The sequence below is a fragment of the Phaethon aethereus genome (genome assembly GCF_964289735.1).
Source record: "Phaethon aethereus genome assembly, chromosome: 29".
NCBI lineage: Eukaryota > Metazoa > Chordata > Aves > Phaethontiformes > Phaethontidae > Phaethon > Phaethon aethereus.
Window position 1 is genome coordinate 1614563 of NC_138605.1, and position 14175 is coordinate 1628737.

At 67.9% G+C, this 14175-nt stretch overlaps 1 protein-coding gene across 1 annotated transcript; it reads left to right on the plus strand.

Annotated features, from left to right (window-relative positions):
* Positions 1–3: 3 nt before the first annotated feature.
* Positions 4–11325, plus strand: AMHR2 (anti-Mullerian hormone receptor type 2; the record flags this gene model as incomplete). The annotated part of the gene is given in 15 exon segments (XM_082011846.1): positions 4–3773; positions 3890–4057; positions 4489–4716; positions 5123–5212; positions 5509–5528; positions 5530–5688; positions 6386–6610; positions 7959–8073; positions 8167–8321; positions 8684–8831; positions 8909–9045; positions 9567–9758; positions 10620–10659; positions 11056–11157; positions 11240–11325. Coding segments are annotated over 15 exon segments (1890 nt in total). The 5' UTR covers positions 4–3748.
* Between the last annotated feature and the right edge of the window lie 2850 nt (positions 11326–14175).

Sequence of the window (14175 nt, forward strand, 5' to 3'; positions counted from 1 at the left end):
CTCCACTCCCTCCCCAAGATCCGTCTGCCCCTCCGTAGCTAGCCTTCAACGCCATCATGCCTTGGTAAAAGTATATGATCGTTGAAATACTTTTTAGCAAAAAAACAAACAAACAAAAAAAAAACACCCAAAAAAGGAAAAAAAAAAAAGAAAAAAAGATTCTATATTATTATTATATATATAAAAATATAAAATGTGTTCGTTTGAGAGAGGAGAGATTTTGCTGCGACCATGGCTTGGTCTCTTTGATGCCTTATCTTGGAACAGGTTGACCCTCTGGGGCAGTTCGGACGGTGCCCGAGCTGTCCTTCAGACCTTATATTACATTTTACATTGTAATCTTAAGAGAAAAAAAGGAAAAAAAAAAGAAAAAAAGAAAAAAAAAAAGGAAAAAAAAAAGAAAAAAACCCCAACCAACCACCCCAACCCCCCCGTCTTTTTTGTACGCTTTGCTTTTAGGTTGTTCTTTAATTTCTGTGTAATTATTTGGGTGAGGTTTTGCTGCTTTTTCTACCCCCCCCCTTTTGTAAAAACAGCTGCCCTCTCCCCGCCCTTCACTGGACTTTTTGAGCTTTATTTTCCGACGATCTTCTTGGCGAAGATCCTTTTCCTCCGGCTTTTCTCATCCTGGCTCTGGCGGGCTGAGCGGCGACTCTACGCCTGGGATCGATTCGTTAAAGGGTTTCGTGCAGGTTCACCCGAGCTGTTGAGCAGAGGGGCTGGGACCCGGTGCCTTGGGCTACGGTGGGAGACGGCTCGGGGTGTTCCCCTTGGGGAAAAGGTATATATATATATTTTTTTTTTATTATTATTATTTTTTTTTTCGGTCGCCGTTGGTCTTAATAATAATAATCCTGAAAAATTGGCGCCTCTGGAGCTGGTCGGCGGGAGACGGCGCTTTTCCGCTGGAGGGGACGCGGGACGGGGCTGTCGCCTCCTGGGTTTTGCCGCGCCGCTGCCGGAGGCGGCTCCTCGCGCTTCCCCCTAAAACAAACACACACACGCCAAAAAAAAGGGTGTTGGAAATGGGGACGCTGCGGGGAAAACCCTTTTTGGTTTTCCAATACCTGGCTTTTCCCGCTCCGGGAGGACCAGGACGGCTCAGGCCTCTTCCGCTCTTCCTCCCACACCCTCCTCTTCCTGCTCCAGGCCAGACAATATCTGTCCTTTCCCCTCCGGCTTCCACACGGGTCAGGGGCTCCCCGGCGCCGTCCCCCCGCTACCGGGGAGGGGGATTTCATCTCAGGGTGCCGCAGAGCGCGCGGGGCAGCTCACCCCCGTCCCCGCCCCGAGGCAGCGGGGAGCCGCTTGGTAAAATCCCGTCTGGGTTTCGAGCAGAAATTTTGGGGTGAGACGAGTAGGAAGCTGCTCCGAGCCGGAGAGGGGAGCGTCGGTCATAGGAACCAGCCGGGGACGCGAAAACTTCGGAGCCGGGGATGGTGTCGGAGGTGACGGGGGCGGACGGGGACTCACGGCGTGCGGGCGAGAAGCCCCCGCGTTTTGCTCGTGGATCCCGGATCCACGAATCCCACCTGCCCCAGCACCGGGGGTTCTGCTGGATTATTTTCTACAAGCGTTGGATTATTTTAATTTTCTTTTTTTTTTTTTTTTTTGCCCCCAACCCCCGGCCTGAGGATAACCGGGCCATTTCCCGGGATGCGGAGAAATCCCCGCTCCCGGAGATGCTTCCTCCCGCCCTGGGCTTGCCCGGTGGGCTTCGGCAGAGCCGGGACCGCCGGGAGGGAGATGGCGGCTGGGGGCTTCGGTTGCCAAAATCGCTCAGGTGGACCGGAAAAACCTTCGGAGAGGAGTTGAAACCAGCTCCCCAGCCCAGAACCCCCCCGAGCCCGTCCACGCTCGGACGCTTCCCACCCCAGCGTGGGCTCTCCAGAACTGCGGAACCCCCCCAAATCCACACCAGGGACCCCCCCTTCCGCCCGGGGCGGGGGGAACCGCCGGCAGCAAAACCCAGCCGAACTGTGAAGCGCGAAGGGGATTTTCCCTCGGGTTTTGTTTTGGGTTTGTTGTGGTGTTTTGTTGTTTTTTTTTTTTTAAAAAAAAAAGAAAAAGGAAAAAAGCTCTGCAGGGAGGGAGGGGGCGAGCGTGGCGATTCCTCCGGCCCATCTTTCCGCTCTCTCTCTCTCTCTCTCTCTCTCTCGATATATATTTTTGCATTTGTATATTTTTATATAGGAAACTTTAAGCATTTGTATTTTAATAATCTGTGAAGCACTATGAGTTCCCCAGCACGTCGTCTCCTCCCCCCCGCCTCGATACTGGAAGCTACAGAGAATTGGTAGAAAACGGGAAATTTTTTTTTTTTTTTAATTTAAGTGTTGATTTTTTTTTTTTTTATTCCCCCCCCCCCCTTTACCCCCCCCCCCGTAACATGGGGGTCCCCGAGACACCCCCCCCGTCCCCCAGCCCCCCCCGTGCTCGCCGGCTCTGCTCCTGCCCTGCGCCCGGCGGGGCTCAAGTGCCAAACCCCCGTCCCGAAACCTGGCCGAGGGGACGGGCTTTGCCCTGGGGTTTTGGGGTGTCCTGTGCGCCTGTCCCCCCAGTGCCGTTCCCCATCATTCCCGATGGAGCTTAATTTTCCTATGGAAACGCGGCCAGCAGGGAGGGGGGGCCCGGGGGACCCCAGGGGCGGCTGGGGTGCTCGCTCTGCCCCGTGTTTTGGGGGGGCAGAGGATTTGGGAGGGGGGCACACAGCTGGACCCGTTCACCCCTGTGCCACCCAGGTCCCTACTCTGCTCCGTGCACCCCACGGACCCCCTGAAACACCCCCAGCAGCCCCCCCGAAACACCCCCAGCCAGCGCCTGGGGGGGGACACACACAAAAACGTGCCTTGATAAGGGGGGGCCAGGCTGGGGACCCCTCTCCCCCCCCCTCACCTCCCCCAGACTCCTGTCCCCCCCCTCCAGCACCTTGGGGGGGAAATCGGGGGATCGGGGCCATCCCCAAGGCTCGCCCCGTCTCCCAGCTTTAATCCACCGTCACCCCTTCATTTCGGGGGGGTCGTCTATGCAGCGCGGGGCGGGGGGGACGCAGGGGGGTCCCGCGGGGTCCGGCCCCTCCACACTGGCAATAATTCTCCCTCTCCAGACTGTTTGATCTCGTCGTGTCTGTGCTATATATTAAATTTGGGGGGGGATTGGGGGGGGGGGTGTATTTTTGTTTTTTAAAAATCCGGTGGCCGTTGGAAAAAACACCCAAAACGTGGGTTTTTTTTTTTCCCCTGTTGTTTTTTTTTGTTTTATTCCCTTTTTTAGGGTTGGTTTTCCCCCTCTCCCCCTCTCCCCCCCCCCAAAGTGCTATTTTTTTGTACAAAAAAAAAAAAAAAAAGACTTAGATGAAACTGTTAGTTTGGGGGGGCGGGGGGGGGGCTCCTTTGTAAACCGGGGAACGACGATTTCTTTTTGTAATAAACACGAGTCGCTGGCGTTGTCTGGAAATCTGCGGGGGGAGCGCGGCGGGGAGGGGGAATTCGCTTCCCGAGTGGGGAAACTGAGGCACGGGGTGTCCGGCGTGTGTGTCCCCCCCCCCGCTGCGGGGGGAAAAGTGAGGCCGGGAGCTGGATTTTGGGGGTACAGCCGTGCTTGGGGGGACACACACACACACACACGAGGGTTGGCTGCCACCCAGCCCACGCTCTCCTCCCCGCTGCGGGGGCAGCACCTTCCTCCTCCTCCTCTTCCTCCTCCCCGGGGGCTGCCTTCGGCCAGAGCCCGCTTTTCGGAGGCACCCATGGGGCTGGCGCCAGGGCCGCCAGGTGGGTGCTGGGGGACCCCCCACCCTAGGGTGCTGCTGGGGGGGCATGGAGAGGCGTGGGTTTTTGGGGGGGGGGAAGCTGGGTGCCGTCGCCACCCTGTGTGTGCCCCCCCCCAGGCCCCCACAACCTCAGCTGCGTCTCCTACAAGCACCCCAGCGTGAGGGGGGGGCTGGGGGGCGCGGGGGGGGACAAGGGGGGCACCGTCCGCTGCCCCCCCGGCCAGTGCTGCATCGGAATCTGGAACCGGAGCCACGCGCTGGTGCAGGGTGAGACCCCCGCCCCGGGTGGAAGGGGCCCGATCCTGCCCTTGGGGTGGGGGGTGGGGGGCAGAAGGAGCTGGGGCTTGATCCTGCCTTTTGGGGGGGCGTTGGGGGGGGCAGAAGGGACCAGGGCAGGATGGAGGGGCCTGATCCTGCCCGTGGGGGGGTGTCGGGGGGTGGGAAGGGGCCAGGGCAGGACGCAGGGGCCTGATCCTGCCCTTTGGGGGGGGGTCGGGGGGCTGGGGGGTGCTGCTGGGAAGCCTGGACGTCTGAGTCCCTTCCCAGCTGCTGCGCTTGACCTTGGCCTTGAGAAGTAGCTACAGCGGCGCTGGGACAGAGCAGCGCTGCGTGGGGGGGTCCCAGGCGGGGGGGTCCCAGGCAAGGGGGGTCCCGGCGAGGGGGGGTGTCCAGCCCGGCGCCCTACCCCACCCCCGGGCTGGGGGTCCCCCAGCCAGCACCCTGGGGTGCCCCGGTGACGGTGGCGATGTCCCCAGGCTGCTGGGGGGGTGGGGGGGCCGCCTGCCCCTCTCCCACCTGCACCCCCAGCCCCGCGGGACCCCCCGGTGGCGCCGTCCTCGTCTGCCTCTGCCACGGTCACCTCTGCAACGGCAACGCCAGCGGGACGGGGACAGGGACGGGGGCGGCCCCGGGGCTGGGGCTGGGGGGGCCCCGCCACGGCCCTGGTACCGGGGGGCACCGGCGGGGCTGGGGGACCCGCAGGGGACTGGAGGCACCCACGGGGGACCCTGAAACCTTCAGGGGGAACACAGGGGGATGTGGGACCCGTGGGAGGGGCTGGAGGCCCACGGTGGGGGGACTTGGGACCCCTAGGGAACCCGTGGGAGACCCATGAGGGGGTATGTGTGTCCCCCAGGGGACTGGGAGACTCTTGAGGGGGTCCTGAGACCTATAGGGGACCTATATGGGGATGGGGGACCCATGGGGGGGGGGCTTGGGACCTAAAGGGGACCTATATGGGGATGGGGGACCCGTGGGGGGGGGTTTGGGACCCACAGGGGGCTGGAGAACGCATGGGGTCCCAAAAAAAGGGGATGGGGGTCCCCATGTCACCGCAGCCTCTGTCCCCAGTGCCCGGCCGCGTGGGGTCTGCGGGGACCCTGTGGCTGTGGGGTGCCGGTCCCCTCCTCCTCCTCCTCCTCACCTGCCTGGCCATCCTCGGTAGGGACGGGGACACGGGGGGCACAGAGGGACCCCCACGCACAGGCCACCCCCTACCCTGTGTCCCCTGGGTGTCCCCAGGGTGTGGGTCTCCTGGGGTGTGGGGGGTCCCCAAGTGCCGTTGTCACCCTGTCCCTGGGGCAGGGGGGTCCCAGGGTCTTGGGGAGCCTTGAGTGTGGGGGTGCCCGAATGGGGTGTCCCCAGGATGCAGGAGACCCCCAGGTGTGGGGATTCCTGCGTGCCACATCCCCTGCGCCCCCAGGGTGGGGGGTCCCGGGGGTCCCTGGTGTCCCCAGGTCCTGTGTCCCTGGTTGCGGGGAGTCCCCGGGTGGGGGTGTCCCCGTGTCCCACACATCCCCGTACCAGGGCTGCGACGGGCGAGGACCCAGGCGGGGCAGCCCCCCCGGGGGTGCCGGGGGATCAGGGTGCCGCCAGAGCCCCCCAGCCCGGACCTGCCTGCGCTGCGCTTTCTGCAGGTGTGGGGCACCCACGGGGCGAGGGGCACCCACGGGGGGGCAATACTGGGGAGGCACCCACTTGGGGGCACCTGTATGGGGAGGGGACTGGGGGGCACCCACGGGGGGGCGGGGGCAGCAGGTCAGGGATGGGCACAAGGAAGCCTGAGGCGGAGGGTGTCCGTGGGTGCCCAGGACTGGGGCTACTGGGTTTGGGGTGCCTTGGACTGGGGGACCCTGGGGCTGGGGTCACCCATGGGTACCTGGGGGTGTCTGGGTGTGGGAGTGACTGGAGCTGGGGTCACCCATGGGTGCCTGGGGATCCCTGTGTGTGGGCGTGACCGGGGCTGGGGTCACCCATGAGTGCCTGGGGGTGTCTGGGTGTGGGGGTGACTGGGGTTGGGGTCACCCATGGGTGCCTGGGGATCCCTGGGTGTGGGGGTGACTGGGGCTGGGGTCACCCATGGGTGCCTGGGGGTGTCTGGGGTGTCTGGGCTGCGGATTCCTTGGCATGGGCGTGCTCAGGAATGGGGGCACCCATGGGTGCCCAGCAGTGAGGGTACGGGCTTGGGGTTCCTGGGGCTGGGGCCACCCCCGGGTGCCCACGGCTGCCCGTCCCTGGTGCTGGGGCCACCCAAGCCCGGATGGGATCCCATCACCCAGAGGGGACCCCCGGGGTGTCCCCCCGGGCACCCACGGGTGCTGCGGGCGCCGGCAGGTGCTGCAGGCGGGTCGCTTCTCGGCGGTGTGGCGGGGCACCCTGCAGCAGCGGCCGGTGGCCATCAAGGCCTTCGCGGCCGGGGCGGCCGGGCGCTTCGCGGCGGAGCGCGCGGTGCACGGGCTGCCCCTGATGGAGCACGACAACGTGGCCCGGCTGCTGGGCACGCGGGGCGCCGGGCCCCGCGCCCGCGGGGGGCTCCTCGTCCTCCAGCTCTACCCCGCCGTGAGTGGCAGCGGGGGGCACGGGGCGCTGGGGGTGCTGAGGGGTGCGGGAGGGCTGCTGAGGGGTGTGCACGGGCGTGCACAGGGTGCTGGGGGTGTGCACGGGCGTGCAAGGGCTGCTGAGGGGGGTGAATGGGCGTGCACAGGGTGCTGGGGGTGTGCACGGGCGTGCAAGGGCTGCTGGGGGTGTGAATGGGCGTGCACAGGGTGCTGGGGGTGTGCACGGGCGTGCAAGGGCTGCTGAGGGGGGTGAATGGGCGTGCACAGGGTGCTGGGGGTGTGCACGGGCGTGCAAGGGCTGCTGAGGGGTGTGCACGGGCGTGCACAGGGTGCTGGGGGTGTGCACGGGCGTGCAAGGGCTGCTGGGGGTGTGAATGGGCGTGCACAGGGTGCTGGGGGTGTGCACGGGCGTGCAAGGGCTGCTGAGGGGTGTGCACGGGCGTGCACAGGGTGCTGGGGGTGTGCACGGGCGTGCAAGGGCTGCTGAGGGGGGTGAATGGGTGTGCACAGGGTGCTGGGGGTCTGCACGGGCGTGCACAGGGTGCTGAGGTGTGCACGGGCGTGAACAGGGTGCTGGGGTGTGCATGGGCGTGAACAGGGTGCTGGGGTGTGCATGGGTGTGCAAGGGCTGCTGGGGGTGTGCATGGGCATGCACAGGGTGCTGGGGGTGTGCACGGGCGTGCAAGGGCTGCTGAGGGGGGTGAATGGGTGTGCACAGGGTGCTGGGGGTCTGCATGGGGTGCACAGGGTGCTGGGGTGTGCACGGGCGTGAACAGGGTGCTGGGGTGTGCATGGGCGTGCAAGGGCTGCTGGGGGTGTGCATGGGTGTGCACAGGGTGCTGGGGGTCTGAACGGGTGTGCAAGGGCTGCTGGGGGTGTGCACAGGCGTGCACAGGGTGCTAGGGGTGTGCACGGGCGTGCACGGGCTGCTGGGGGTGTGAACAGGCGTGCAAGTGCTGCTGGGGGTGTACACGGGTGTGCACGGGCTGCTCAGGGTGCACATGGGTTGTCCAGGGTGCACACGGGCGTGCACAGGGTGCTGGGGATGCACACGGGTGTGCGTGGGCTATGGGGGCGCACACGGGTGTGCACGGCTTGCTGCGGGTGCACGCGCACGGGCTGCTGGGAGGGCAGACGCGTGTGCAAGGTGCTGGGGGGCGCGCGCGGGCGTGCAAGACCCTGGGGTTGCCCACGCAGGCCGCGCCGCGGCCGCGCACGCGCCGGAACACGGGGCGCTCCCGCAAAGCGGAGCCGGGCGCGCGCGCAGGGGCGCTGCCGCGTGTCCCCGCGCGCGTCCCCACGCGTGTCCCCGCGCGTGTCCCCGCGCGTGTCCCCACGCGTGTCCCCAGGGCTCCCTGCGGCACTTCCTGGGGCGGCACGTGGGGACGTGGGCCGGCAGCGTGCGCCTGGCGCTCTCCCTCGCCCGCGGCCTCGCCTTCCTGCACCAGGAGCTCTGGCGCGATGGTGAGCGCGGCCACTGCTGCACCGAGCTCGCCCGGTCTCTGCGGCGGTGTCTCACCCCCCGCCGTGACACACCCCCCCCCACGGCCCCCCCAGGCCTGTACAAGCCCAGCGTGGTGCACCGGGACCTGAGCAGCCAGAACGTGCTGGTGCGGGAGGACGGGACCTGCGCCATCGGGGACTTCGGGTTGGCGCTGGCGCTGCCGCCGCGCGCCCAGGCCGGCGCCCGCCACGCCGTGCCCATCCGCAAGGTGCCGGGGCCGGGGCCGCGCCGCTGGCGGTGGGGTGCGGGCGCGAGGCGAGGCCTCGCGCGCGTGCGAGGGCAGCCGTGGGGCAAGGGGGGGGCCCGGGGCACGCGCAAGCGTGACCCTCGTGCGAACCTTACCATGGTGCACGCGCAAGCGTGACAGGGACCTGGTGCACGCGCAAGCGTGACCCTCGTGCAAACGTTACCACGATGCACGCGCAAGGATGGCCCTGGCGCGAGCCTGACCCTTGCACACGTGCACGCGCGGCCCTGGCGCGAGCCGGGACCTGGTGCGCGTGCAAGCAGCGCCGCGCGGCGCGAGGCTCGCCCCGGCGCCCGGCGTGCGAGCGGTGCGGGTGGGCGCAGGCCGGCACCCAGAGGTACCTGGCACCCGAGATCCTGGACGAGAGCCTGGACCTGCGGGCGTGGGGCCGGGCGCTGCGGCAGGCGGACGTCTACGCGCTGGCGCTGCTCCTCTGGGAGATCCTCTCGCGCTGCCAGGCCCTCAGTCCCGGTGAGCACCCTTGGGTGCCCCCCTCCCCTGCTCCCCTGGGACCCCAGCCCCGCCGACCCACCCGCTTGCCCTGCCAGGGGCGCCCGTGCCGGCGTTTCGGCTGGCGTACGAGGCGGAGCTGGGTGCCAGCCCCACGGGCGCCCAGCTCCGGCGCTTGGCCGTGGAGGAGCGACGGCGGCCGCTCATCCCCCCCGCCTGGCACCGAGCCCCCCAGGTCAGCCCCGACGGGCCCCAACGGCCAGGGGGGTCCTGCCTGGGTGCCCAAGGGGTGCCCCCGGGTGCTGAGGGTGCCCATGGGCGGGAGTGACCCAAGGAGGGGGGGGGGGGCCATGCCCAGAGGGTCCCAGCGGTGGGTGGCATGACCCAGGGTGCCCGTACCGAGGGGAGGGGTCCATACCTGGGTGTTTGGGGGTGTCCAGGGTGCCCATGCCCGGGTGGGGGTCCCTGCCTAGGCACCCAGGGGTGTTTGGGGGTGCCCAGGGTGCCTGTGCTAGGGGAGGGGTCCATACCTGGGTGTTTGGGGGTGCCCAGGGTGCCTGTGCTAGGGGAGGGGTCCATACCTGGGTGTTTGGGGGTGTCCGGGGTGCCCATGCCCGGGTGGGGGTCCCTGCCTGGGTGCCCAGGGATGCTGAGGGTGCCGGGGGCGGGGCGTGTCACTGTTTGGGGGTGTCACGCCCGGGGGCGGGGTTCCCTTCCGGGGGTTCCCCGCTGAGCCCGGGGGGGGGGTTCCCGCAGCCCGGGGGGGCTCTGCCGGAGCTGCTGGAGGATTGCTGGGACCCCGACCCCGAGGCCCGGCTCTCGGCCGAGCGGGCGCTCCAGCGGCTGCAGCGCTTGGCCGCCGGCCCCCCCCCGCCCGCCGCCGGCCCCCCCCCGCCCGGTGCCGCCCCCCCCGGGGCCCGGCCCGGCCCCCCCGCGGCTGAGCCAGAGGTGGGTGTAGGAGGGAAACTGAGGCACGGGGGGGGGGGGGGGGGGGGGGGAATCCAAGGGTCCTGGCTCACTCCCCTCCCCCCGCCCAAGGGAGCCGGGCGGCCCGGCCCCGCCCCCCCCGGGGAGGACCCAGGCGGCCGGCCCCTCCCCCGCTTCCTGACGGGCGGGGCCGCGGCCGGAGCGGAGGCGGCAGGTGGGAGCGGACCCCCCCCCCCCGGGACCCCTGCACCCCCCCCCGCACCCCCAGTCCCCTTCTGCACTCCCAGATCCCCCCCTGCACCCCCAAATCCTTCTGGCACCCCCTGTGTACGCCCCCGTCCCCCCCGACCGCTTCTGCACCCCCAGATCCCCCCCTGCACCCCCAAATCTTTCTGTCACCCCCGTGTACCCCCCCAGTCTCTTTCTGCACCCCCAGTTCCCCCCTGCACCCCCAAATCCTTCTGGCACCCCTGTGTACCCCCCCGGTCCCCCCCGGCACCCCCCAATCCCTTTCTGCACCCCCAAATCCCCCCCTGCACCCCCAAATCTTTCTGGCACCCCCTGTGTGTCCCCCCAGCCCCTCCTTGGCACCCCCAAATCCCCTGACACCCCCTATAGCCCCAACCCCCCGAGCTCTGCCCCCCCAGTGACCCCTGAGTCCCCCCCGCCGCCCCCCGCACCCCGCGGCATTGCCCCCCCCGACCCCCCGGCTCCAGCCGCACGTGGCTGCTCCCCCCCCGCGGCCGTGACTCAGTCACCCCACGGAGGTAGCGGGGAGGGGGTCCCCACAAAGTTTGGGGGTCCCCCCGGTGGGGGGGGAGGCAGGGACCCCTCCTGGGGTTTTGGGGGGGGCCCCTCTGCTCACCCCTGTGCCCCCCCCAGGTGCCGGAGCTGTCACCTGCCATGTGGGACCCCAGTGCAGGTAAGGGGGGAGGACAAGCGGGGGGGCACCCCCAAAGTGGGAGGTGGCACCCTCAAAGTGGGGGGCTGCCTTGACCCCCACTCCTGCCCCCCCAGGGCAATGAGGGGGTCACGGTCTTGTTCCCCCCCCCTCAGTTTTCTCTTTTCTCCCCCACCCAGGGCAGCCACCCCCCCCAACCCCGCGTATCCCCCAAACCCCGTGTACCCCCCCCCGCCTCCGCCCCCCACCCCCTCGCACCCCCCCCAGCCCGTCTACCCCTCCCCCGGGGTACCCCCAAACCCGCTGGGAGGGCCCGGGCAGCCCCCGTACCCCCCCGGCCTCCCCCCATACCCCCCGGGGGCTCCCCTGGCCCCCGCCCCATGCCCGGTGGGACCCCCGGGGTGCCCCCCCTTGCAGCCCCCCCACCCTGGGGTGCCCCCCCTCTACCCCCCCGGGCTGGACAAGAAGGCAGCGAAGAAGATGAAGAAGAGGATGAAGAAGGCTCAGAAGTGGCACAAGGTGAAGGGGGGACACAGGGGGGGACATCGGGGAGTCACCCCCAGACCCCCCACGTGCTCATGGCTGTCCTGTCCCCCTGCAGCGCTCTTCCTCCTCCTCCTCCTCCTCCTCCAGCAGCGACTCCGACTGAGGCCACCGGCACCCGGCTCCTGCCATGGCCACGCATGACCACCCGGGACCACCCAGGACCACCAGGGTGCCCACGGCCGCCCCACATCACCTCCTGGTTTTCCACCTCCTGGGGACTGTGACCATCCATGGCCAGATGTGACCACCTGTGTCCTCCCGTGGCCAACCGTGTGCCTACAGCCACCCATGACCACCCATGTCCTGCTGGGACCTCCCGTGTCCATCCATGACCATGTGTGACCATCCGGGACAACCCGTGCCCACTCATGACCATCTGGAACCAACCATGACCACTCGTGTCCACCTGGGACCTCCTGTGTCTATCCATGACCACCAGTGTCCACCTTGGACCGCCCATGTCCATCCATGACCACGTGTGACCAACCAGGACCACCCATGTCCATCCATGACCACGTGTGACCAACCAGGATCGCCGTGACCACCCTGTCCACCAGGACCCGTGTCCACCTGGGACCTCCCGTGTCCATCCATGACCACCCATGACCATCTGGAACCACCCATGAACATCTGGGACCACCAGTGTCCACCTGGGACCTCCTATGTCCACCCATGACCATGTGTGACCAAGCAGGACCATCCATGACCACCTGTGTCCATCCATGACCACCTGTGTCCACCTGGGACCTCCCACATCCATCCATGACCTCCATGCCCACCCATGCCCCCCATGCCCCCCGTGTCCCCATGCCCATGGGATGCCCCCCAATAAAGCCCTGGGACACCCCAACATGTCAGCGTCTCCTTCGCGCCGTTGGGGGGCTGGGGCGGGGGGAGATACAAACCCCCATCAGCCCCATGGGAGGGGAGCTGCCCCTTTGCCTCCCCAACCTGCCCCCACCCCTATTCACCTCCTGCCCCCCCTTACCTTCCTCTGCCCCCCCTTGCCCCTCCTGCCCCCCATTACCCCCTTTTTGCCCCCTTTGCCTCCCCACCCCTTATTACCCCCGTTGGCCCCCTCCAGCCCCTCACCCCTATTACCTCTTATGTCCCTATTGCACCTCATTGCCCTCTATGGCCCCCCATTGCCCCCCACTCCCTCCCATTCCCCCCTCCTCCTGCCCCCATTGCCCCCCAGCGCGCCCTTCCCCCGAAATCCTCCGAACCGCCGGCGGCGCTGCTGCCTTACGTTACCGCTCTATCCATTCGTCTGCCCCCTCGCTGGTGAGGGCAGGGCGGGGCGGGGCTCGGGGAGGGGAGGGGGCCGCTCTATCCCCGCCCCACCGCGCCTCGCTGGTGCGCGGCGTCCGTTTCCGGGTCGGGGCGGGGTGTAAATCGGGCCGCTCCCGCCGCCCCCTCCCAGACCCGCCGCGGCCGCCGCAGCAGGAGCAGCCACCGCCGCCGCCTCCCGCCGCCATCCCGCCCGCCCGCCCCGGCGCGCTCCCTCTCCCCCCCCACCTCCCTCCCCTCCTTCCCCGCCCTCCCTCCTCCCGCTCCGCCCGGAGCGCCCTTCTCCCGCCGCCGTTACCGGCGCCGCTCCAGGTAGGCCCGACCCCCGCCCCCTCCCCCCCCTCCCCCCCTGCCGCCTCCCACCACCCCCTCCCCCACCCCCGCCGCCATCCGGCGCCGATTTCCATCAACGGACGCGGAGCCTCGGCCTCGCGTAGCGCCCCCGCGCCGCCGCCGCCGGCCGCGCCCTCACGCCAGCCCGCGGCCTACGTGCGGCCTAGTCGCGGCCTAGGCCGCGGCCTGCGCGCGCGCCGCGCCGCCGGGGGGGGGACGACGACGGACGTTGGGGGGGGGCGCGCCGCCGCCCCTCCCGCCTCCCCTCACCCACCCCTTTTCGGGGACCGGTGCCGGGGGGGGCCGGGGAGCCGTGTGCGTCACATGGCGCCGCTACCCCCCACCCCCCTCGGTACCGAGCGGCTGCGGGGGGGCACCGGGGGGCGGGGGGGGATTTTAAAATATTTTTTTATTTTTATCTTTTTTTGTGCTCTTTTGCTTTAGTTTTTTGATTTTTTTTGGTTTTTTTCTTTCTTTTTTTTTTTTTTTTTTAACGGCCGGGCCCGTTTTTGCCGCCCTCCCGAGTTGTTTCCCCCCCGACTCGGAGCCGCCACCTCCCCCCTCCGCGAGGAGTCGGGGGTTCCCCCTTCAATTGCCCGGGACCGGGCCGGGGGGTCTGCCTCTCTCCTCGAGTACTGGGTGTTTTTAGAGCCCCGGAGCGGCTTTCGCCCCTCCCCGTCCCGATTTGGGGCCCAGAACCGCCCCCCAGCAACTCGGCACCGAGCCGGGGCAGAGCCGCGCTACCGGGGCTCGGCTGGTTTTCGCCCCCTGCGGGGTCCGGGTCCAGTTTAGAGCCGCGATCCCGGGACTGGGCACCCCCCTTACCCCTTTTTTTGGACGGGCCCGGTCCGGAGGCTCCATCCCGTGCCCGGGGGTTCCTCTGTGCCCCTGATCCCCCCCCCCCACCGACCAACGGGCTGGGGTCTCCGGCCACGGAGTTGTTTTTTCACACACCCCCTGCCGCGGGGATCAGCCGGTTTTAGAGCCACGTTTTCCTCCCTGGCCTCAGGGACAGGCTGGTTTTCCAGCCAAAAATCCCTGCCCTGGCAACCAGTTCCTCCCCCCAAAATGTTCCCAGTTTGGGGCCGGGATCCTGAGCAGGGAGGCCCCCGGGTGGGTGTTTGATCCCGGTACAGGCAGCAGGCAGGGGCCAGGCCCTCCACGTGCACCGTGGGGGTAGGCAGGGCTGCCGGATGGAGGTAAGGAGAAGTTTGGAGGAAGTTTTCCTGTAGAAGAGACTTGCTGTGAGCCCACATCGGAGCGAGGGCTGGCTCACCGGCCTCGGCCTGCCCCACACGGCTTCGCTTCTCCCTTTGCGTAACCCCCCGGCAGGTTTGGTCGGCTCCTTTTGTCCCCAGCGGGCTGCGA